Source organism: Coptis chinensis, chromosome 4 (assembly GCF_015680905.1).
Source record: "Coptis chinensis isolate HL-2020 chromosome 4, ASM1568090v1, whole genome shotgun sequence".
Taxonomy (NCBI): Eukaryota; Viridiplantae; Streptophyta; class Magnoliopsida; order Ranunculales; family Ranunculaceae; genus Coptis; species Coptis chinensis.
In genome coordinates this window covers 9,438,702-9,464,034 of record NC_141459.1, presented here as the reverse complement: position 1 = coordinate 9,464,034, position 25,333 = coordinate 9,438,702, and the positions used below count along the sequence as shown (strand labels likewise).

Here is a 25,333-nt window from a genome sequence, read left to right as displayed (position 1 = left end):
AGCTTAGAGGTCTTTATTAGGTGATATGGGGTGTAGGTGTTGGTTAAAGAAGGAAGGAAATGAATATTCAAAAAGACAAGTCTGAGAAAATAGGGTCTTCATATTATGTAACTAGAGAAAACCTTGTTCTTTTGCTTCTACACTTTGTTTCAATCCTTAGCCTTTTTATTTTGGTTTTTGACTCATTTTATTCTATTTTTGGAGTTTTTATTTTATTTTTATTTCTATTTTTATTTTATTTTATTTTTTTTGGATGGAAATTTCTTTTCTTTTCTAAAACAACTAACTAATTTTTGTTTACACATGTTTTTCTCTCCTCTTTTCTTCACTCATCCTATTTCTCATACTTATCCAGATAGGTAGGCTGATTTTAATTTTAATTTTGTTTTATTGGATAAAGGATTTTTGGTTTGTGAAAAGGCTAATGAAAGGCTTAGTGGGGCGACTAGCGGATAATAAATTTCATATAGGTGTGAATTTCTGGCTTATATCGATCCAAAGAGGGCCTGAATTCTCGCTTAGGATATTGTATGGTAATCAAGTAAGTGGATGTGTGATTTCTCTACTCGGAATTTACTTATCTCTTGTGTCATCACTCAGATATTTCACTCTTATGAGGTTTTTAGGCTAGATGCTCACAGGATATGTATTAAGTCTCAGAAAAATATTGCCAAGTACAATCAAAGATGCTCATGCAAGATGTTCATGAAAAGATGCAATGACTATTACCTATATATTAATCTAAGTTTTAAAAATTAAATCCTAATTCAAGTACTACGTGAGATTTTTAGACTAATATCATCATGGAGAAGGGAACAATACCATTATCACTAAGTGCCTAGTATAAACAATATTTATGATTTTTTAATACTTTATAAAGAAAAGTGCGTAATTTACGTCCTAAAAGTGCCTAATTTTTTCAAATGTTTCTATCCCACTCCCAAACAATCGAACGCTTTGTCCTCAAAGTGTAAAGAGATAAGGAAAGAATTTACCAAAGAAACGTGGCAAAAATTGGCAGTACCTGTAACAGAAATATTATAAAGATGATATAATAACATGAAACACAATTAAACTGTTACGTACTAACTAAATTGGAGTAAACATGACAGGCAATGGGTGACAAAACATTTTGAAATGAAATACCAAAATATGCCACCCCTAAACAAAATTGGAAAACTCATTTTAAGTTTGAAAATTTTTGTTTGACCTATACTCTAGAAAAGTGGTATTAAACAAAAACTTGGGTATTTTAAAGTCATATTCCCTAGTCTTAATATGATATATATGTATTAACATACAGTTTACCATATATCAATATAAATAATTGTGGATCTTTCCATAAATAGTTAACACGGAATGCACCATCAAACAGAATCAAGCACCAAGATTTCCTATGATGTGGCTTAGTGGAATGGGAAGGAATTCTGATGGATATAGAACCTAATCGAGTATACAATTTCTTCTTTTTCCTCCTACGAAAGGGAGACCAAGTGAATGAGTGTGAGAAAATAGATGGTTTTGGAAAATATGTGGGATGTAGATAAGTTTTAGAAGGATTGAATGAAAAAAATTGTTGGATTCTATGAAGGATTAGCTCAGGTGAATGGTGGTCGGGTGGTGCTCTAAGTAGTGTTTGAGAGGGTGGATCATCACAGGCTCTTAGAAACTCATAGAATTCCTCATCTAGCTTGGTCGCATCCACATAATTATGGTATTCATCTCTATCTTTGATGAATTCATCTATCTCATCTATTGTGAGATTTACTCCATCTCTCATAGGGTTAGAAGGCAAGGTGGAAAATGCTTTATCTATTTCAATTATATTCAAGGAGTCAAAATTACGATATTTGTCTTCTTCCATAAGAGGGGTATCTACTAGTGTGGGGACGAGATCGTTGGAAGCACTAATGTAATATACAAAACTCTCAATGGACTTCACTTCTCCTTCTATAAGCAAACCTAGTTGTCCATACTTTTGTCTAAACATATTAACTTCCATATAAAGATTTCCAAAAGAAAGAGTCATTGAGCTATCCCGACAATTGATTTGGGCATTGGCGGTTTCCAAGAAAGGACGCCCTAAGATGATGGGAATGGAATCATGAGCAACTTCTATGTCGAGAATAATGAAGTCAACGGGGTAGTAAAAATCCTAAACTTTAATGAGAATATTTTCAACTACACCTTAGGGATACTTAATAGAACGATCGGCTAACTGCAAAGTTATTTTGGTTGGTTGAAGTTTTGTTAGACCTAATTGTTTATATAAATAAAAAAGGAGTAAGTTAACACTCACCCCTAGGTCTAATAAAGCAGTTGTTATGAAGGTATCACCTAAAGTGCATTGTATAGTAGGACGACCAGGGTCCTTGTACTTAACAATTCCGTTATGTTCAGATAAAGAGGGATATTGTTTAGTTAAAAAGGCTTCGTGGGATATGTTGGTTTTCCTCTTCTTGGTGCACAACTCTTTTAGAAACTTAGCGTGTCTAGGTAGACTTTTTATAGCATCAAGAAAAGATAGGTTTATAGTCAGATTTTTAAACACTTCCCTAATCTCATCAAAGTTCTCGTCCTTTTTAGACATAATTAGTCTATCGGGATACGGTAGTTTATCTTTATATTTAGCATAAGGTTCAAAAGTATTATTGATCTTTGCTTTATCTTTAGCCATTTTCCATCTAGGTGTCCATATTGGAACCTCTACAGGTGTAGGATCATCAATTTCTATGGTGGTAGTTAGTAAGGTTGTACCTCTTGGTTGTGGTTGGACTGGAACTTCTACAGTTGTAGGGTTTTTAGTTTCTATGACAGTATTCGGTATGGTTTCATTTTCAGCTTCTGTTTGTGGGCGATCTGTAAGCATAGTCACTTTGTTATCAAGTATTCTACCTGAACGAAGGGTAGTGATTGCCTGTAGGTCCCCTAGGGTTATATTACCATTACACTGAATACTGCTTATTTCGAAGGCGGTGTTTGTTGACTTAGGATTAGGCAATCGCTTGACACAGAAACACGTCGTTGGTTATTATTTTGGTTAGGAGACATGTCAATAACCTTTTGGCACAAAGACTGCATCATTTGCATCGTTTGTTTAATCATATTAGAGTTTTGATCATGCTGATCTTTCATCAAGTTGGAGTTTTGTTGCATAATTTGATTTTGTTTTTCCAACAAGGTCACTACTACTTTGTCTGTAGATGGTTGGACTGGAATTAAGGCTTGTTGAGTGTTCATGTCTTGATGTTGATAGTTCTGGGTCATGGGTAGTAAACCTCTATTCTGGTCACCTAAGTTTCCTTGTCCTTGAGGTTGAGTTAACTGGTTGAAATTTGATGGTTGTGGTGGTGGTTGTGCATAGACAATAGGACAATAGAAGTCGGAATGCTCAAGACTAAAACAGACATTACAATGAGTAAAGTTAATGTTCATGACTGGAGTGGGTTGTTGTTGAACAGAGAGGGCATCTACCTTTTTAGTGAGGGCATCGATAAGAGTTTTAAGCTCGGGATCATGTTTAACCTCAAAAGAAGAAAGAGTGGAGTGGGAAGAGTCATTACCTCCCAATTGTTATTCCTCTTAGATTGATCTTCTAAGAATTTATAAGCCTCCAAGGCTCCTTTACTAAGAAAACTACCCCCAGTCATGATATCTAGAACCTCCTTATAATGATATAAAATCCCCTTGAAAAAGGCACGAACAAGCGTGTCTTTCGCAAGATTATGATGCGGGCATTCAATGAGAAGATTAGTGAAACGATTCCAGGCCTCTTAAAAGGTTTCATGAGGATTCTGGTGGAAGAAATGAATCTTTTGAAGCATTTCATTTGTTTTCAGGGGTGAGTAAAACTATTCCATGAACAATTGAACAAGATTAGCCCATGAGTCCACAGAGTTTGGCATTTGGACAGTTAACTAAGACACCGCCTTGTCGGCTAGGGTGAATGGAAACACCCTAAGTTTAACTTGATCCGGACTTACGCTAGGATAATGGAATATAGTGAGAACTTGTTCTATCCTACGCATGTGTTGATAAGGCTTCTCGTGGTCTAAACCATGGAAAATCGGTAACAATTTAAATATATTCTGGGGAATTCAAAAATCCCCTACTAGGTCTGCAAGAACGATGCACGACTTAGGGCCATTGTTTAGTGCTTTATAAAAATCAGAGAGAGGAGTCTCTAGTTCTTTAACCATTGATGCAGGTGTAGTGTGTGAAATTCTAGATAGGTGTGTAGTATCGCGTCTACAAAAAAAAAGCCTGATTATACTATAATTGAAACTCCTCTGATAGAAGAGGCGAGGAGTGGAAGAAGGAGTACCTGAATGCCTCCTTGCTACGCGTATGAATAACGTCTTGTATACACAATCTCAGTGTATTTTAAGAAGTTGGAAATACTGAATATAAAATAGTTGAACAAAAGGAGAGCCGGTGACTCACCTAGGAAAATTGGGCTTCCTTCAGAAGGCGCGAGCACTTGGAAACATGCTTATAAAGGCACAGGCGCGCTCTTGCCTGACACGATGTCCAGTACTTTGAGGGCGGGCGCGCTCAAATGATAGGGTTAATATGGCATGGGCACGCACTCTAAAAAATTTGAAATTTTTATAGTAGTTTTTTAAGACATACATTAAGTCGCCTATAAAATTTCAGATCAATCGGAGTTATGAAAGTTCTTCTACTACCCTGCAAAGTTTGTAAAACAGTTTTTGGACACAACACAAACAACCGAATGGTTAACTAATCAAAACAGAGCCAAAAATCACCAAAATTGTATTGGAGAATCTTGACAGATCATGCGTGTTTCTGTAAAATATTTAGAGCAATTGGAGTTTTACAAATCCTCTTTATCGGTTGTTGTTCCAGAAATTAAGTGTTGCAAACCTGCAGAAACACACTGGAAACAATCCACTAGTTAGGTAGTCAAAACAAATAAAAAATACTTCAAATTTATACCGTAAACTCCTGACTTATGTTAGATACTCCTGTAAAAATCTTAGAATTTTTGAAGCTGCCTAAGTAACTTTACTCGTTAGTATTTCCCAAAACTTATGGTTTGAAAGCTGAAATGTAGCACTATAAAGATGGTAATAGTTCACTAGGTAAAACAACTATGACAAATCTGAAAATATTCTAGTAAATAAAAACACCGTAAATATTATGTCTGAAAATTTTCAGAATTTTTGGAAATTTAGAAATATCTTTACTACAGTGTTCTTCACTGTGAATCCGCAGACACAAGGGAGGGCGGGCGCCCCTTTGCCTAAAACAGTGAACAGTACCAAAAATGCAAGAAATAAGAAAGAAAAATTAAAAGGGTGGGTGGGTTGAGAATGGGGATTGCCCCTTGGATTCAACCAATTGAATTCTTGTCCTGAATGAGTTTAAGATGACAACGACGCCATTTGATATTCACATGTTTATATAAACTAACTATCTATGCATAAACACAAATAATCAATTAACTAAACAAGTGCTTATATCAATATTCCTACTCTCAAATAATAATGAAGTAATATAAAGAGTTCGGATTCGTTCCACTCTTAAACTACCAAGACTAAATAAAATTCAATTAATCAAACACAAAGAAACAATGGTGAGAGTAATATTATGTTGAAAATTTATACTACAAGATAATACTATCAATTGATCTTATACTAATATTAACTAAAGTAATTATTTATAGGTGAATCAAATATAGAGAAACTAGAGAGAGATTGAAATTCACTTTTAATTTCTTAACATGCTAGCATAGATTTGTATAGAAAACCCTAGTCTAGATATTCTCACACAAGGTTAAAATATAAAGACTAGACCTTTAATGATCCCTAATTACTTTATACTATCTCTAGTCATAAACTAATTAGCATGAGAGAAAGTTTGTTCTCATTCTCATGGCAAACTCACTATTCTCTAGTTTAGGTTAAACTCTAGTTTAGGTTAAACTTTTCTTATCTCTAAGACAAGAAAAACCTAAACTTAAAACCCTAGCTAACAACAAATCTATATTAACAAATCAAGTCCTCTCAAAGCTTCATTCAAACTCCTCTAATGGGAGTTTAGCTTTGATTCATGGAACTATCATGAACAAAAGAATGAAAGGAAGATATAATGTGAAGAAGAAGTAATTGAATTGAATAAACTAAAGCTTTTATTAATAGATTCTAATGGAGGCTACAAACTAAACTAATTAACTAAACCTAACTTAAACTAAAAAGGGAGAGAGAGAGAACCTTAATTTAAAACTAAACTAAAGAGGGGAGTAACCAAGTTTTGTTTAGCTTTAAACCTCTTTATATAGGAGAGAGTTAAATTTATAATTTCATGCATGGGCTTTGGAGCCATGTTTTGGGCCATGAAATCAAGCCCAAAACCGAATTACATATGTCCAAAAAGAGTTTCTATATGCAAAATTACTTCAACACCCTTTTCGTCCACTTTTACTACTCTGTTTGGGACAATGCTTAGACCATTAAAAATCTCTTTCCGAGCTGGTCGTTTTGACATATAATAAGCCCAATTCTGAGGTCTGAGTCCAAAGATACGGCCTGCGGAAGTTCTGTTGACTTTTCTGCTCTTTTTCTACCCGCGTTGACTTTGACTTTTCAGCTTTGACTAGGCTTTAAAAAAACTTTTTCTCCTTAAAACTTGGGCTTTAACCATATAACTTCTTAGTAACCAACCTTTGTTCCTTTCTCTTGCAAAAGTGACATATTTCTTTACATATTTGACTTCAAGACCTGTAATACACAAAAGCACGTAAACAATACTAACTCTTATTTATTATATACATAATTGGTCTAAATATGATATTATTAAGGGGTTAAAACTACAGTTTTGGACTCTTATCACATACTCACCTCTTTTGAACTCCAAATCATCATTGGATTTTCTCACAAAATCCAATACTATATGTTCTTTTTCCACTGGTGGTACGACTTCTACCAAATTTTCTTCCACATCATCATCCTGCTGCTCCTCCTCCTCCTCCTCATCCCTATTGTCATCCTCTTCATCACCCTCCTCATCACTCTCCTCTTCCCCCTCCTCACCTTCCTCTTCCACTATATTCTTCCCACGATCCATATTTACATCTAAACCTACATTGTTATCGCTATCTACACTATCTTCACTCGGAACTTTAGGAATTTCAGGAACCTTAAAAACTTCAGGAACCTCTTTTTCTTTGTTGTTCCCTCTATGCACTGATGTCATGGTGCCCTCTTCCTTTTTCTCTTTCTTTCAGCCGTGTCACCACTAGAGGAACCGCCGCCAAACAATTTCTGCACACCATTGAATGTAGTTTTCACTATATTCTTCATATTCTTTGATCGCGGACCAATTGCTATAAAGAAAAATAAAACAAGTATTAGTAACTATAATAAGTTTAATCAAATCTAAATCATTTCAAGCTAAATTACAATTCTTTTCACATTACGAGCTAAATTATAATTCTTTCGACATTACAAGTGCCACAAAATACAAACACTCTAAAACGAATAATTGAAATATACAAACACTCAAACACTGCAAACACTCAACTCTATTTCTAACTTTAAATCTTGTATTAACTCATACAACTCATACAAAGAATATTCAAGAATATTAAAACACACACACACACACACACACATTCAAATGACCTCACTGGGTCGTTTGGGCCATTTCCAAAATGACCTCCTTGAGTCGTTTGGGGTATCTTCAAAATGACTTCATTGGGTCGTTTCAATGTTTTTCAAACAATATTTCGTTTTGGAGTCCAAACAACTTGTATTGTATAATAATCAACAATAGAAACCACAAATTATTCAATAATAACAACCATACTTATTATTCAACAATAGAAACTACAAATTGAGAAACTAAAGTTGAATTAAAAAAAAATTAAACAAAATGCACTCACAAAAATTGATATTCGAAACTGAAGAAATCTTTGTTTGCACTAACGAAACTATCCTTGTCTGCACTCCACAACAACCCAATTGAATCAATAAGGTCAAAATCTCCAAACTCCAACTCCAATTCTCAAACTCAACTCCACAATGTTGCCCAAACTCAATGTCTACAATGAGTGTTAACAACAATGTCCACAATCAATTCAAATTCAAACTCAAATTTTGTTTTGGGTGTTTTTTTGGTGATAAATTGCGAGAGAGATGACCGGTTAGAACAATTTGTAGCCGGTATGTGTTGAGGGGGGAGGGGCTGTATTGGGATTTTGCTGTTGGGCTTCGTTTTTGGGCTTGGGTTGGAGTATGCCCAATCAAACTCTAGTGGTGCCGAATATAGGACTTTTTTTTTTTTTTTTTTTTTTTTTTTTTTCAATTTCAATGATTTAATCTTGTTTTTGTAGTTCTAAAAGACTAAAACTCTTATTAACTCATTATTGTTTTAAACAATTTCATCTACACGACTACATGTTCAATTGATGGAATGTCACCTGATTTAGTTGACAAATAGCAATATCCATGAGCCGTTTTGTTAGATTTGGTATTGAAAAACTTCCAAACTCTCCAAATATTATTTATCAAGTACTTTCGTTTGATGGGTCTGAATCTTAATGAGTTAGAAACGGAAAGAGAAGTAGTAGACGATTGTTTTTGGTATTTGTTACTCCCGGACCCCAATTTGTGTTGTGCGGACTCCAAAAAAAAACGATTATTACAAGTGTGTCATTGGTTTCAAAAAATCCAAAAAAAAACAATTATTACAAGTATGCCATTGATTCCCAAAAAATTGAATTTGAAACCCCAAACTTAAACGACCCGGCTAGGTCGTTTGGACTAAGTCCCAAACGACTTGGCCACACCGTTTGGGACTTAGTCCAAACGACCTGGCCACACCGGTCAAGAGCCCAAAAAACAGAATTTTGAATTTTTTTTCAAAGTTCAAATCCCAAACGACATGGCCACACCGTCTAAACTGAGTCCAAAACGATGTGGCCATGTCGTTTGGGATTTGGACTTATAAAAAAATGGCCACATCGTTTGGACTTAGAAAAATCCCCAATGATATAGCCACACCGTTTGGACTAAGTCTCCAACGATATGGCCACACCGTTTGGACTTAGTCCAAAACGATATGGCCATGTCGTTTGGGATTTGAACTTTGAAAAAATTTTAAAATTCTGTTTTTTGGGCTCTTACCCGGTGTGGCCGGGTCGTTTGGACTAAGTCCCAAATGGTGTGGCCAAGTCGTTTGGGACTTAGTCCAAACGACCTAGCCGGGTCGTTTAAGTTTGGGGGTTCGAATTCAATTTTTTGAAGACCAATGGCATACTTGTAATAATTGTTTTTTTTTTTTATAGATTTTTTGAAACCAATGGCATACTTGTAATAATTGTTTTTTGTGGAGTCCCATGCCTAAACACAAATTGGGGTCCCAAGCAAAAATAGACCATTTTTTTTTTTTTTTTTTTTTTTTGGGCATACCTAGAGATTCGAAACAGTAATTTTGGGCCATTAAGGATAGTCCATCAGGCTAGCCTTTATGGATAAATACTCTGATCAGATAGCCTGTATGCTTTCGAATTATGTCATAGATAGCGCCTATCTCTCACAATTTTCTTGAGGATTCAACTTTTGGACCGGCAGTTGGCACACTACTTAGAGCATTCATTCCCCATCCAGATGAATATCAAATGGATGTGACAATATTCACCTCCAAATAGTCAAAAACTTTTGCCCAATGCAAAAGTGAATATCAAGGTGACTATTTTCCCAAGTCAAAACGAGAGTGAAACTTTCAACCGAGATAATAGTTGAGTTGGGAATTTCGGACGAAATGTTTTATTACGTCTCGTGTGTTTTTTTGACTTTTTTCGGTTTTTTTAACTTCAGACGGAATGTTTCATTATGTCCGGCGCGTTTTTTCGATTTTTATATTCAGACGGAATCAAACATTACGTCCGAGAATAATAGTCACTTTTGCATTGGGCAGCCTCACCTTGCTTTTCACCAAAACGGAAGAAAAGAGGAGAAATAGAACTGACGTGGAGGTGAATAAGAGTGGCTTGCATTGGAAATGCTCTTAAAATTTTGGTTTTTTTATTCGACGTGCTTAGAGATCTTCTTCGAAAGATTTCTTTTTGAAATCTCCTACTTAGAAAATCAATGTTTCATATCAAAAGGCAATCTTCTTTACACATTGTGTCATGGCGATATGGCCTAAATTATTGTATTTGTTTAACATAATAATCGGTGGTATTGCAAAGATGGCTTCTGTATAGCATTATTTCTTTTTGGTGGTTTTTTTTTCAAGTCACCACGTCTTGATCGCATAACCAAACTAGCCAATAGTCAGGGTCAGAATAAACAACTGGTTAGGCCCGGCTCTAGCCTATAGCAGAATAAACAACTGGTTAGGCCCAGCAGTCCAAAAGCCCCCAATTCAGCCTACTATTTGGATTTTTTTTAAATTATTTTATAATTTTAACAATTGAAAAAATATTAATGCATTAAACACAAGCGTCCACATCCATCTCGATACATTAGCAGAGTCTTGAAACACATATAGATGGTTATGGAAGTCATGTCCCGCCAGACGCATAGGGAAAAAATGCTGGTTTATATTAAATGGTTCCCACCCAAAGAAGGCCTGGTTAAACTGAATACAGATGGGGCTTCTATTAGGAATCCAGGATATGCAGGGGGAGGATGTATTCTCAGGGATTCAGCAGGTTATTTCATAATGGGAGCTTCGATTCCAATTTTTTTCGCAACCAACAATGAAGCGGAATTTGTTGCTCTATTATACGGACTTCAAATTGTGACAGCAGCTGGATATATGAAGGTTGAGGTAGAAACAGATTCTCAATTGCTGTTTAAGGTTTTAACGGAGGATAACTTGAACTATCATTGGTTATTAGATAGAATTGTTACTCAGATTAAGATAGTGCTGAGTAACTTCCAAGAAGTGCACTTCAGCTGGGTTTATCGTGAAGCAAATGGGGTCATGGACGCACGCTAGCCTCACATCGCGGCGGCTCAAGTAAAGAACTATCGATTGTTACGGCAATCAAATGTACACTTTTCAACTGGGCCTGTTCGAGACTTGTCTTTCCTTCCGCCATTTTCGTCTGTATGGTGGCATCAGGCACCAATAGTTGTAAATATGCAAGTCCTTTATGATGTCTTGGGTATATGTAAATCTCGTTTTGTTTAATAAAAGGTTTACTGTTACATCAAAAAAAAAAAAACAAGAAAGTACAATTACATTTTCAATACAAACCCTCATTCCCCCTCACTTCTCCAACAAAAAAACTTTTACTTTTTTTTTTTCGATAATACTTTTAATTTTCCTTAGTAATAAGAGTACAATTCAAATAATAAATAGTTCTTCACCGAATAACCGAAAAAGAAACAATTTATTTATGTATTGTGGCTCTGTTAGTAGCAATTATTTACACTGCATTAGGATGTCCACACACAGTAGATATATAAACAAAATATTAGAGTTATAAACAAAAGAAAAGTGAGTGTAACACAATGGCAGAATGCCGCTTTTTGAACTTTGCTTAGGACCTCCAAATGGCTTGAGCCGCCCTGCCAATAGTCAATCTCTAGAAAGAGATTTATCTTATCCGAACTCCGAAAGACACCAAGGGAGGTACCTTGTTGGCCACATACATAAAATGTTTTTCTATAGCGGCACTAGGTAAATTTATGAATTATTGAAAAGAAAAAACAGGTAAATTTATGCAACAAGATGTCGACCATATCGAACCTGTAATGTTTTACTTTTGGCGGTACCAACCCACGGAGTTAATAATTTTGTCGGATTGCAGAAAACTTGGATAGAAATTATTGTTTTCTGTAAGTCTCGAGCACTAAGTGACAAAAATTTACGGCACAAAAAATCAACAGAAAAAAAAGGACTTCAGGTTACCTCAAAATTTTTTTTTTTTTTTTTTTTGATAATACCAAATATATTATTAATAACCATTAAACCAGAACAGGGATAATCTTGTCTGCCTGAACACAAAAGGGTAGCTGCTCCATTTGCAGCTGATGGATGGCCCATTGTGCTAGCACATGTGCCTCTCCATTAGCTCTTCTGTTTACCCATTTAAACTTACAGAAATCAAATTCGAAATTACATAGTCTCGCAAACTCTCAGACTGGTCTCCATTAGCTCTTCTGTTTACCCATTTAAACTTACAGAAATCAAATTCGGAGCTTAACTTAATTACATAGTCTCGCAAACTCTCAGACTGCCAAGAACAAGATAGGCCATTAAGTGCCTTAATAACCTCTAAACAATCCCCTTCTATATTCACAGCTTTCCATCCATGATGCTTTGCCAGTCCTAGTGCCACCTCTGCAGCTACCATCTCTGCTTCCTCTGCAGACCTGGCCTGAAACCTTCTAGTACCTGCCCCTACTACTTTGCCTTCCGAGTCCCAAGCTATTGTTCCAGCAGCTGCCTCCCCTGTTATAACCTGAAATGCAGCATCATATCTCATATTAATACATTCATTTGGGATAACAGGGAACAGAGAATCAAAATCATAGATGTTATGATCAGAATTAATTTCAGAGGGGATAGAGTTCTCATTCTGGTTGTTGGCTGTAGCAAGGCCATTGTAACAATTGTATGCCTCCATCTCACTTCTTCTGAGAATTCTTTCTCTGTTAGGTAGCCTCTGTTCAAACTTGGCCTCATTCCTTGCTTTCCAAATGTTGTATAGAATATAACACGCCTGAACTCCTGCCTGAGCTATCTGTTGGCTCTTGTTACTGCTCCAACTAATGAATTTGTAAATCCATTCTTTAGTATTGTTCCTTCCCTGAGTCTCCATTCTTAACCCCAACCTTGAGGTGAACCACAAATTTCTGGTCCAGTCACATTCAAAAAACAGATGACTATCTGTTTCCAAATTCTTATAGCACCAAGGGCAGGAACATTCTCCCCCCACCTTCCAGGAAGTCAGCCTATCTCCCATAGGTAAGGCATTCATATATGCTTTCCATATGAACATTTGGATATTGGCTGGTATTTTAGCCTTCCAAATGAGCTTGACTGTTTTGACACTGAAGCTAGAACTCTGTCCTTCACCACCTTCCTTTGTTAGAAACCTGTAGGCAGATTTTATTGTAAATCTCCCAGTTTTCTCTCCACTCCAGATCAGCCTATCCTTTCCAAGGCCCAAAGGTCTGATCATAATCTCTTTAATCCTTATCACTAGGAAGGGAGGGAAAAAGCCTTGTAGCTTGGCTTCATCCCATCCAGTCCTATCCTCACAAAAGAGGTCAGCCATATGGAGGCCTTCAAGTCTGGGATCCTCCACCCCTAACTCTCTCAGAGTCCGAGGTTTCCCATTACATATCACCCAGGGGTCATCCAGAACAGAAGTGGTGTTACCACTATGTATCCCCCTGACAAGCCCTCCATTGATAAGATTGAAAGTGCTGTGTATGCCTTTCCAAAAGAAAGAGGCATGCCCAGTGGCTTCCAAACATCCCCTATCCAGTTTTTGCTATATATGCTAGCAAGAGTTCTTGTCCAAACAGATTCAGTATCTGTAGCAGCTTTCCAAGGGAGCTTAGCTAGCATGGCTACATTAATATCTCTCATCTTTCTAAACCCCAATCCTCCTTCGGATCTAGTTTTGCATAACTTGTCCCACCCAATGGTGTGGACACTTCTTGAGTTTTCAACACCATGCCAAAAGAAATCTCGACAAGCTTTGTCTATTTTGTTGCAAGTAGACATGGGAAGCATATAGGTAGACATAGCATAAAGTGGAGTGGCTTGGACCACAGACTGGATTAGGGTAGCCCTTCCAGCCTGTGAAAGTACCTTTGCCTTCCAACCTTTGATTTTTTTATGGATTTTGTCGACTAAAAAGTCAAAATCCTCAGCCTTCTTTTTTGATAACATGATTGGAATACCCAAATATTTGTCCTTTGGATAAAAAAGCCTCATTTTCCAGAATCTTTTTAACTTTATTTTATTACGAAACTTGATGTTTCGACTGAAAAAGATGCTCGATTTGTCAAAGCTAATCAGCTGGCTAGAAGCATCACAGTAGTCTTGGAGGATATCTTTAAGATGCCCCCCATCCTCAAGATTTCCTCTGGTGAACAAAATCAGGTCATCCGCATATAGGAGGTGAGAGATGGGAGGAGAAGCCCTCCGGATCTTAATCCCATGGACTTTTTCCTCTGCCTCAGCTTTTGCAATCATCCTAGACAGGGCCTCAGACATGATGATGAAGAGATATGGTGATAGAGGATCACCCTGTCTGAGGCCTCTTTCAGGGATGATCTTATTGAGAGGGCTCCCATTTAGCAAAACTTGAAAGGAAACAGTGGAAATACACTGCTTGATCAGATCCCTCCATCTCTGACTAAACCCTAATCTATCAAAGATATTATCAACCAGGGTCCATTCTACTCTATCGTAAGCTTTAGCCATATCCATCTTCAAGGCTACCCAGCCATGATGTTTATCTTTCATGTTTTTCATGTGGTGGAAAAGCTCACATGCTAGCCCTGTATTATCTCCTATGTTTCTGCCTTTGATGAAAGCCCCTTGGAAGGGTGAAACAATCTTATTCAGGTGCTGCTTAAGTTTATTTGCTAGGATTTTAGATATGACTTTATAACTAAAGTTGCAAAGACTGATAGGCCTAAACTGTGCCACAGTCTCAGGATTATTAGTCTTAGGAATAAGAGCAATATAGGTTTCATTAAAGGAGGGGTTTAGCACCCCTTTATGAAAAAAATCCTTCACAAAAGCCACAATGCTACTACCCACTATCTCCCAAGTGTTTTGGTAGAAACACCCTTGGAAGCCATCAGGCCCATGAGCCTTCATTCAGGCTTCCCATCTTTTGAACCACTCTCCAAATATCCTCAGAAGAAGGGGTAGCAGTAAGCATTTCATTTTCTCTATCCGTAATACAGGGAGTAAACAGGTTGAGGATGCTATCATTTTTCTGAGGTTGATCAAATTTGAAGAGAGCATTGAAATAAGAGTTAATGTTAACTCCCAGTTCCCCCCTCCCCTTACACCAATCACCCCCCAGCTTCTGCAACTTCTCAATACTGTTCTTCCGTCTTCTGAAGATGGTGGATAAATGAAAAAATCTAGTGTTTTTTCCCCCATCCTTCAGCCAGTGAACAGTGGATTTCTGTTTCCAGAAACTTTCCTCCTTCACCAACCACTCAAGCAACTTAGCCTTTAAGCCCTTTGCTTTCTCATAGTTGGCAAGAGAAAAAGGTTTCATAAGGACCTCTTCCAGCTCTTTATTGACCTTTTTCAGATTTGTGAAGATGTTGCCAAACACCCTCTTATTCCATATAGATAGATGATGTTGAGTCATCTTATGTTTTAGAACCACATTAATATCAGGCAACTCATGAGAGATAGCCTTCCAAGCTGTCTCTATAACAGGCATACAGGTATTGTTTGACAACCACATATTGTAAAAGCGAAAGAGTTTCTCATGCTTAGTCCTATTCTCATCCTTAGCTTTTAGATTTATCATAATAGACAAGTGATCAGAACTAGCATTAACTACGTTCTCCACATGCATGTTAGGAAACAGGACCACCCAGGCATCATTAGCCAGGGCTCTATCTAGTCTCTCTATGATATGGTCATGGGGTGCTCTGTTATTACTCCAAGTATACATAGGGCCTTTAAACCCTAGGTCAATTAGCCCAAGGTCATTGATGAACCCATTGAATTCAACCATACTTCTATCAAAAATACTCCTAGCCCTATTTTTTCATTAAGCGAAGTAATGGCATGTGATGAAAATGAAATACTTTTCAATTTGTATCCGATTTCTGGGAAAAAGTAATTTCACCCAAACGGCCAAAAGTCTTTCAATCCTCCTACTTAAAAATGTAGACGACGACAGACATAATAGTAATATTACAAGTTTTAGTGTTTTACAACCCAAGAAAAAAAAAAATATATAAATTAGCACGTAGCACTTCGAGATTACATCACAGCGTGCGTCACGATAATTTCTACCTACTTCGATGTACGTCGGTTGTCAACAGTCAACACCGTTATAAAAGAGAACAAAACCACACTTGCACTTGGATACTTGATAACTAACCATCTCAAATTCCTAATCCTAAAAATGGATCTTGATGGAAATGGTTTTCTTCATATTGTCATGTTTCCATGGCTTGCTTTTGGTCATATGATGCCTTTTTTTGAGCTTGCAGTGTCTTTAGCGAAAAAAGGTAATCAAATCTCTTTCATTTCCACCCCAAAAAACATCCAAAGACTACCTAAAATACCTTCAGATTTAGCTCATGTCCTTGAATTTATTGAACTTTTACTGCCTCAAACTGAAAACTTGCCATTTGGAGCAGAGGCAACCAGTGATGTTCCTTGGCTTGAAGTTGACTATCTCAAGAAAGCTTTTGACGGCTTAGAATCTCCTTTTGTTACTTATTTAGGAACTCTGTCTTCCCCTCCAGATTGGGTCATTCACGATTTTACCCACTATTGGGTCCCACCTATCGCAGCTAAACTTCATGTACCTTGTGTCTTCTTCTGTATTTTCAATGCTTCATTTATGAGCTATTTTGGACCAACGTCCGTTTTTCTGGGAGGTAAATATGAAGGTGCACGTGCAAATCCCGAGGACTTCACCGTTATCTCGAAATGGATTCCATTTGAGAATAACTTTGCATTTCGGATGTTTGAAATTTTGAAAATGCTGAAATCGGTTCACGTAAATGTATCGGGTGTGACGGATGGATTTCGGATTGCGTCAACGGTAGAAAATTGTGAGGTTGTCGCGATACGGAGTTGTAACGAAATCGAGTCGGAATATTTGAGTCTACTTCAAGACGAAATATATCAAAAACCGGTTATTCCGATTGGTTTACTTCCACCACCACGCGTACACTCAGAAGACGACAAAGATGAAAAGTGGGTGCAAATAAAATATTGGCTAGACACCCATTGCGAAAAATCGGCTGTATACGTGGCATTGGGGAGTGAGGCAACACTGAGTCAAGACGAAATGACCGAGTTGGCTCTTGGGTTAGAATTATCCGAGTTACCGTTCTTTTGGGTGTTAAGAAAACCAGCTGGTTCAACTGATTTTCCTGAGATTCCAATCGGGTTTGAAGACCGAGTCAAAGGACGTGGGTTCATTTGCAAGAGTTGGGCTGAGCAACACAAGATACTGAGTCATCCATCCATAGGTGGTTTCTTGACTCATTGTGGTTGGAGTTCAGTGATTGAGTCACTCGGGTGCGGTTGTCCACTTGTTTTGTTACCAATGATTAATGATCAAGCAATAGTTGCGAGATTGTTGGAATGGAAGAAAATATCGTTTGAGATACCAAGAAATGAGTCGGATGGATCGTTTACAAGGGAATCAGTAGCAGAGTCATTGAGGAAATTAGTTGTAGAAAAAGAAGGTGAGTTTTACAGAGCCAAAGCTAAGGAATTGAAAAAGATAGTTGGAGATACGTCCAGGCAAGAACAATACATTGATGATTTTTTACGTTATCTTAAAGAGCACAAGCGCATAGGCAATCGGCCATAAAGTTGGGACTTGGGACAACTTGTAATCACATTACCAATCACAAGTTTTCTGATATTTTCCCAAATTGTGCCAAACTACTCTGTCAGAAAAATACGTACGAGACATTCTGTAGATCAGATCATCGGATATGTAGATCAATTCATGGGAGCTTATTTACACAAGCTTAGCATTTTTTTTTTTTTTTTTTAACAATAGGATTATATTAATATATCATTGAATGGGAGTTAAATTTGCTCATATATATAAAATAATTTTCTCAACCTTAAGTAAAATAAAAATGGCTAATGTGAGCATTTTAAAATAATTGTGATAAGTAAAATAAAAATGGCTAATGTGAACATTTTAGAAATGTGTGATAGCAGGCACATATTTTACATGGTTGTAGTCGCACCCTCTGCCCAGAACTCAGATTAGAATATTAGATATTCCAAAATTAGAAACAGTTAGGTATCTATTTTGTGATTAAAAGAGTAAAAAGATACATGATTCAAGGGCTTCTAAAAGTTCCTAGAACCATTAACCATAGCAACATTATCCAAGTATCCAACACACATCTAGTGAGGATTTACGCATTTAGGCATTTTTTTTCGCTACAAAACTCACACACACACATATATATATGCTAGGGTCAATATACAACACTTTTTGTACAACAGTTTATACAACAATGGCCTCCATTTCACTCTACAAATTTACTTATGACTTGATTTTTTGTGGATGTCATCTTCCTACCATGGAGAACATCTTTGTAAAAATTGGGCTCATTTGGAAATTTCTAAAAATGCTAAAAGAGGGTTGTAAAATTTTAAAGCAAGTTTTGAAAGGAATAGAAATTTTGGAATGATATGAAATATTGTGGATATGATCTCTATAGTGGTAAGACCATACCTACAAAGTATTAGACCATAGTTCAACTTATAAAAGGGTGTTGTATATGGATTTCTCCTATATATATATATACACGGTTTGGCTATACTACCACTCTAAATCTGCCACTCTTATCTCACACTTCTTCTCAGCTGTCCGATCCCACCTCAAGATCTGATGATCTAATTTACTGAAAAAATTTGATATTTCAAAATTTCGCGTTATTTCAAAATCCAAAAAACCAAAATCACCAAAAACGCGAAATTGCTCTCTCTCTCTCTCTCTCTCTCTCTCTCTCTCGGCTTCTTCTTCTCCAAACCGTACCAAGCTTCTGGATTAAGGTAGCAACCACTTTTAATTCGTTTGATTTTCGTTTTTGAAGTTTGGTTTTTGTTTAATGTTGTATTCTTCAATAATATTTGATAAATCTTCATCAATTCGTTTGGGTTTAAAGACAAGATTGAAGTTTGAATGGTGTTTAATAATCATCGTATAAATCATGTTGTATACAAGTAGGCCATCATGTTGTATACATTTATTCTTGTCCGTAACAACATATAACTACACAATATTATAACTAAAAGACTCCACATTGCTGCAGGTCCTTGAAATAGAGTCCCTCTTTCTGAATCCTGATTTTAGCAGAAACGATCTTGCTTGCCTCTTAAGATCTGTTCCAACACATGAGAAACATATGTTATTTGATTTCAATTAGTAATCCCACTCTTTTGGATTTCAATTATTTGAGTGATGCTTATTGTTATCTCTGTTCATATGATTGATATCCTCGTTTAAAGACGACGACAATCCAAGTTTTGAACTAGCATATTCGGTGAACTCTGTCAGAGTTTTGAATTCTGTCAAAGTTTTGATGTTTAAGTTATCTACACTGTTTATGTACATTGGGATTTTTGTCTGTTTAAGTTATTTATATTTTTAATTTTTTCGATTTATAGAAATGGAGACGGAGACATCAATCAATATCGAAGAAGATGTAGTTGGGTCTTCGTCTACTAAATCCCCTGTTCAAGGCACACAAACATTAGCTGCTCCTTATATAGGAATGACTTTTACAAGTGTTGTCGAAGCAAAGACTTACTACAAAGAGTATGGTCAACAAGAGGGATTTGAGACTCATGTTCGGACGACTTCCAAGCAACAAAATCAGGTGGATTTGGTTAGTGGTTGTTTACTGGTTTGCTCACGTGAAGGGGTTACCAAGAGAGATGAAGTCCGATCAAGAAATACATCAACTATCCGGTGTGGTTGCCAAGCTAGAATTAAGTATTAAGAAAAAGAATGCATGAAGAGATATATGAGGTCGGTTTGCTCAAAATGACCATAGTCACGGTCCTCAGTGACCCCATCGAAGAATTTGCATGAAAACTAATAAACATATGCACCGGGCGGTGAAGTGCTTGACCGAGATGTTTAGTGATAACAGTTTACCTGTTGGGAAAATGGCATCTGTTTTCCATGGAGAGGAAGTTGGGTTTACACAGAAAGATTGTTGGAACCATCATTATGGTTTGACCAGAAAGATGCCTAAAGAAGGTGATGCAACTGCCGTGCTGAAATATTTTATGCAGAAGAGTGCCGAGGATCCCAGGTTCTACTATGCTATTGATTTAGATGAAAATGGGACTGCGGTGAACTTTTTCTGGGTTCATGGGAGGTCTCGATGCCAGTATGACTATTTCGGGGATGTTGTGTCTTTTGATACCACATATCGTACCAATGCATATTCCATGCCTTTTGCCCCTTTTACTGGAGTCAACCATCATTATCAGTCGATTCAGTTTGGTTGCACATTGTTTCTTGATGAGACAGAAGATACGTTCATATGGCTATTTAAGGCCTGGCTTGCAGCCATGGGTGGTCGTGCGCCAACTGCAATCATCACTGACCAGGATAGAGCGATGACTGCAACCATTGCCAAAGTGTTCCCTAATACTCGTCATCGTTACTGTCTTTGGCATATTATGTAGAAATTCCAAGAGAAGATGTCATTTACCAAATTTGAGACATTGGTAACTGAGTTGAAGAACACTATTTCTTTTTCGTATATGATTGTTGATTTTGAGAGAAGATGGTGTACAATCATTGAGAAGTATGAGTTGTCTGAAAATCCTTGGTTGATAGAGATATATTCAATGCGGGAGAAATGGGTTCCTTGTTATCTCAGTGACACCTTTTTGGTGGTATGCACCACGACCGGGTCGGCGAATCGATGAATGCTCATTATGACCCGGTTTGTCAATTCGACGACTACGCTTATGCAGTTTGTACATGGTAATGAGAAGTCTTTGGCTTTGCTTGCTAGGAAAGAACGAGATTCTGATTACCGCACCGAGCATAGTTCATGGATTGTGCCTAACGATGCTTTCCTCTTTATGCATGCCGCGAAGGTCTATACGATCTCAATATTCAATAAATTTAAGGAGCAACTAGAAAAGGCAAAGATGGAGTACAAAATTGATGGGGAACAGATTGACAGGTATGGAACCGGAAGCTACATGGTGAAATGGGGAGACCCGCTGAAGAAGTCTGTTTGGAGAGTGAGTTTCGATAGAGGAACCTTAGATGGAGACTGCGAATGCAAGTACTTTCAGTTTATGGGGTTGCTTTGTGGTCATATGTTAAAGGTTTTTATGCGTTACGGGATTGAAGAGATTCTAGGCCATTTTAGATTGACGCGGTGGATGCAAAAGGCTAACACTTATAGAGCGGAGATTGGTACTGGATTTGTGGTCGGGAATGTCTCAAATGAACCTTTGAGAGTGGCTCATTCTATCAAGGTTGCTTCTCAAGTGGCTTACGATGCGTTGCATACTTTTAAGGGTTATTTATATTTTATTGAAAAGATTGGTGAAATGGCTATTGGAATTTCAAAGTTTAATGAGACTTCTTACGAAGGAGACGCAGATGATGAAGAGCCTCAAGTTGCAGAGCTTTCGATACCTTCGGTTAATACATCACAGGTTTTTTTTTTATTTGAATGTTTAATTTGATATAAATTTAGTGTTTAATTCGGTGTTTAATTTGATATAAATATTGATTTTAATTTGGTCTTTATTTCAGCTATTGATTTTGAATCCCAACATTTCTCAAACAAAAGGGAGGGGGAAGAAGAAAGCGGATAGATGGAAATCCCCCAAAGAGATAGCCCTAAACAATTCAGAAAGAAAGTGTCACAGATGTGGACAGATTGCTAACCATGACTCGAAAAATTGTCCAAAGAAAAATAATACGTAATCTGTCGATTGTAAGTATAGCTTTATTCAAAACTCTTTGATTCATTTGTTCACTAGTTCTAATGATATTTTATCTGCGCATCAAATATTTGATTCTATATTGGTCCCAGATGTTGTGTCATGAACTTCATTGATGTCTGGACTTGTTAAGAGTGGTTTAGATATGGCAGCCTTGTTACAATTTTATCAAGTGTTGTTAAGTAGAACTGTGTCGAGGGTTGTGTTCTATTGCATCATTATGTCCATTGGATAGTATCTAATGTTGCCTTCTAAGCTCTAGATAGGAAACAACATAATGATACTGTGGCATCATTATGTTGTATAGTTTATTCCATTGATTTTTTGCTTGACAGATTCGAGGGTTATAGTTAGTTCTTATCATTCAATCAACTATCAATTTTGCACAAAAGTTTGTTTTTTTTTGATAACTTCTTTCTCCCTTTTTAGTTTCAAAGTTCAATATTGCTGGTTTAGGACACTTTTGGGGAGTTTAATTAGATTGAGTTCTAATCTCATTGATGTTGTAGAAAAGAGAAGTATGGATCAAGGAGAAATGGAGAATCTGGAGGCAAAACTTTGCTTTAGGTAAAAATACTACCTACTCATCTGTTCGTTTCCAGTCCCTCAACTTTGCATCAGTCGATCTTCAGTCTTTTCATCATTCTCTGCGGTTATGTTTTTCGATCAAGCATAGTTCCACAAGATGCCACAAGATCAACTTTGCCACCTTGATCGCGCACCATTCGAGATTCAAAAGATGATTCTGCCATACATTTTCCTCTGTTTGGTTGTTCCGCAAAACACATGCATGTACCTTCTGCTGTGTTTGTAATGGCTAGTGGCAGATTTGCTAGTTTCAAGTTCTTCTGCTGTGTTTGTAATGGCTAGTGGCAAATTTGCTGGTTTCAAGTTCTTCTGCTAGTGTTTGTAATGGCTAGTGGCAGATTTGCTAGTTTCAAGTATCTTCTGCTGTGTTTGTAATGGCTAGTGGCAGATTACTGCACTTGTTGTGAAAAAACTATTTTGGGGCTCCTTAGTATTGCATTTTGATCTTTTGTTGAGTCAGGCACATTTCTGCCACTATGGTTATGTAGTTGGAAATCATTTTAAGTTGAAACTAGCTTATTAGTCAGGCACATTTATGAAAGAAGATTATTTAGTATGGATTTTCTAGGAAATCCTTCCATCTCCTTATACTGTTGGTATAATGTGGCTCAGCATATACTCTAAACCATATTGTAGGAAAGTAAACCAAGTAAGTCCAGATTTTTTATCACTTAAAGTTTAAAATCCTGACCACTTTTTGCTGAACATATCAAAGAATCTCAATGCACTATACCTTTTTCCTCCAAAGTCATGCTAACAAGTTTCATACATATGATATGAAACCAAATAATTGGAAAAAAAAATTGATATGCAACGCTTGAATTGTAAAAAATTGGAAAAGAAAAATAATAAGATTACGAAGGTTAGAACCATAATTCCTATAAGTATATGGAGAAAGAATCAGTAAGTTATTCAATATGTATATGTCGTGGCTTGAACTTTAAAGAGTTTGATATGAAGTGATTTAGATAGTGTCAATATCTATCACAAAAAAAATGCCAAATACCATACGGACATACCTCGTCAAAGAGGATCCTGTAAGCATTCAAATCATGATAAATTCTTCGATTTTCAGTATTGCAATGGTCAAGTGCTTGTGTAATGATAAATTCTTAATTATTAGTTCAAATTTTCTTGACATTCAAGTGGCTGCCACCAAGCAAGGAAAATGAAGCATAAAGAATTGGAGTAAACTTGTGACGAATCTTCTTGACTGATGCCATTTTTTCCATCCAAGTATAAACACCACTCTACAGTGGTATCCCAACAGACCAACTTCAGCAAAACGAATTGAGATTCAGCAAAGCAATAGACGAATTGAGATTCAACAAAGCAATAGACAAAAGAACTAGAATACAAAGTGCATATTTTGTTAAAAAAAGCAAACAAATTTTGGACGCCAAGTTTTAAAAGAATTGTACTTTGAGCGCAAGTCCTTCCAAGATTGAACTTCCACAATAAATTCACATACACATGCCAAATTCTCTGACAGAGTTCAAATACACATACCAAATCCTTTCAAGATTTATGCATACTAAATTCAAACTACTAACCAAATACACCTGAATTTCCCGAAGGTACAGTTCCAAAGCCCCGAGTCTAACTGATGGTTACCTCCATAGCAACATCATTCAAAGCAGAAGCTACATCCAAAGCAACTTAGGATAACTCATCATCGACAATGCCACACGACATCCAAAGCAACTTAAGCCAATAACACCTTAACCAGCCACTTGATAATACACAAAACCGCTAAGAGAAGATAGACCAACAACAACTTAAATATTAACATTCCGATTGAGTGAATTTCCGAATCAGTCGTTATCCTCCTTGTGCAAATAGAAGCTCGACTCTCAGTTAGGAAAAATGTTGGAGTTCAACTCTCAGCTATATTCAACGACGACGAGCTTCCATAATTATTTTCTTCATCCGCCCACTTAAAATACCTACATTTCTTATCCTTAGGCAAACGTACGTTTGTCATTTTTTTCGCAAACACAGAAAGATCGTCTAGGATTCATTTGGGTATTCGAGACTCTATTAAGAACTGAACTTCCACAATAAGGGCACCTCATTTATAGATAGAATTTCACTGTATAAGGAAAAAATTAAAAAATATCAAAATATGCAAATGTAAAATCACCTGAATATGTAATAACTATAGAACCCTAAAACAATAACATTAAAAAACAAATGAACAAGCAAAAGTTAAATAGAATATGCTAGTTCAAAACTCTAACAGAGTTCAAAACTCTGACAGAGTTTACCGAATATGCTAGTTCAAAACTCTGACAGAGTTCACCGAACTCTGACAGAATTCAAAACTCTGACAGAGTTCACCAAATATGCTAGTTCAAAACTTGGATTGTCGCCGTCTTTAAACGAGGATATCAATCATATGAACAGAGATAACAATAAGCATCACACAAATAATTGAAATCCAAAATAGTGGGATTACTAATTGAAATCAAATAACATATGCTTCTCATGTGTTTGAACAGATCTTAAGAGGCAAGCAAGATCGTTTCTGCTAAAATCAGGATTCAGAAAAAGGGACTCTATTTCAAGGACCTGCAGCAATGTGGAGTCTTTTAGTTATAATATTGTGTAGTTATATGTTGTTACGGACAAGAATAAATGTATACAACATGATGGCCTACTTGTATACAACATGATTTATATGATGATTATTAAACACCATTCAAACTTCAATCTTGTCTTTAAACCCAAACGAATTGATGAAGATTTATCAAATATTATTGAAGAATACGACATTAAACAAAAACCAAACTTCAAAAATGAAAATCAAACGAATTAAAAGTGGTTGCTACCTTAATCCAGAAGCTTGGTACGGTTTGGAGAAGAAGAAGCCAAGAGAGAGAGAGAGAGTTAGCCCAATTTCGCGTTTTTGGTGATTTTGGTTTTTTGGATTTTGAAATAATGCAAAATTTTGAAATATCGAATTTTTTCAGTAAATTAGATCATCAGATCTTGAGGTGGGATCGGACGGCTGAGAAGAAATGTGAGATAAGAGTGGCAGTATAGCCAAACCGATATATATATACACCTGACAGTT

General features: G+C 36.6%; 1 protein-coding gene and 1 pseudogene across 2 annotated transcripts; one reads left to right on the top strand and one right to left on the bottom strand.

Moving 5' to 3' along the window:
• Positions 1 to 14,803: 14,803 nt before the first annotated feature.
• On the bottom strand, positions 14,804 to 15,706 carry LOC147501729 (uncharacterized). Its single transcript, XM_086604384.1, has one exon. The coding sequence runs from the start codon at positions 15,704 to 15,706 to the stop codon at positions 14,804 to 14,806; it is 903 nt and encodes a 300-aa protein (XP_086460510.1).
• Positions 15,707 to 15,972: 266 nt separating this feature from the next.
• Positions 15,973 to 17,709, top strand: LOC147501728 (putative UDP-rhamnose:rhamnosyltransferase 1 pseudogene; annotated as a pseudogene). Its single transcript, XR_015221440.1, has one exon. The product of XR_015221440.1 is annotated as a putative UDP-rhamnose:rhamnosyltransferase 1 pseudogene (transcript).
• The last annotated feature ends 7,624 nt before the right edge of the window (positions 17,710 to 25,333 follow it).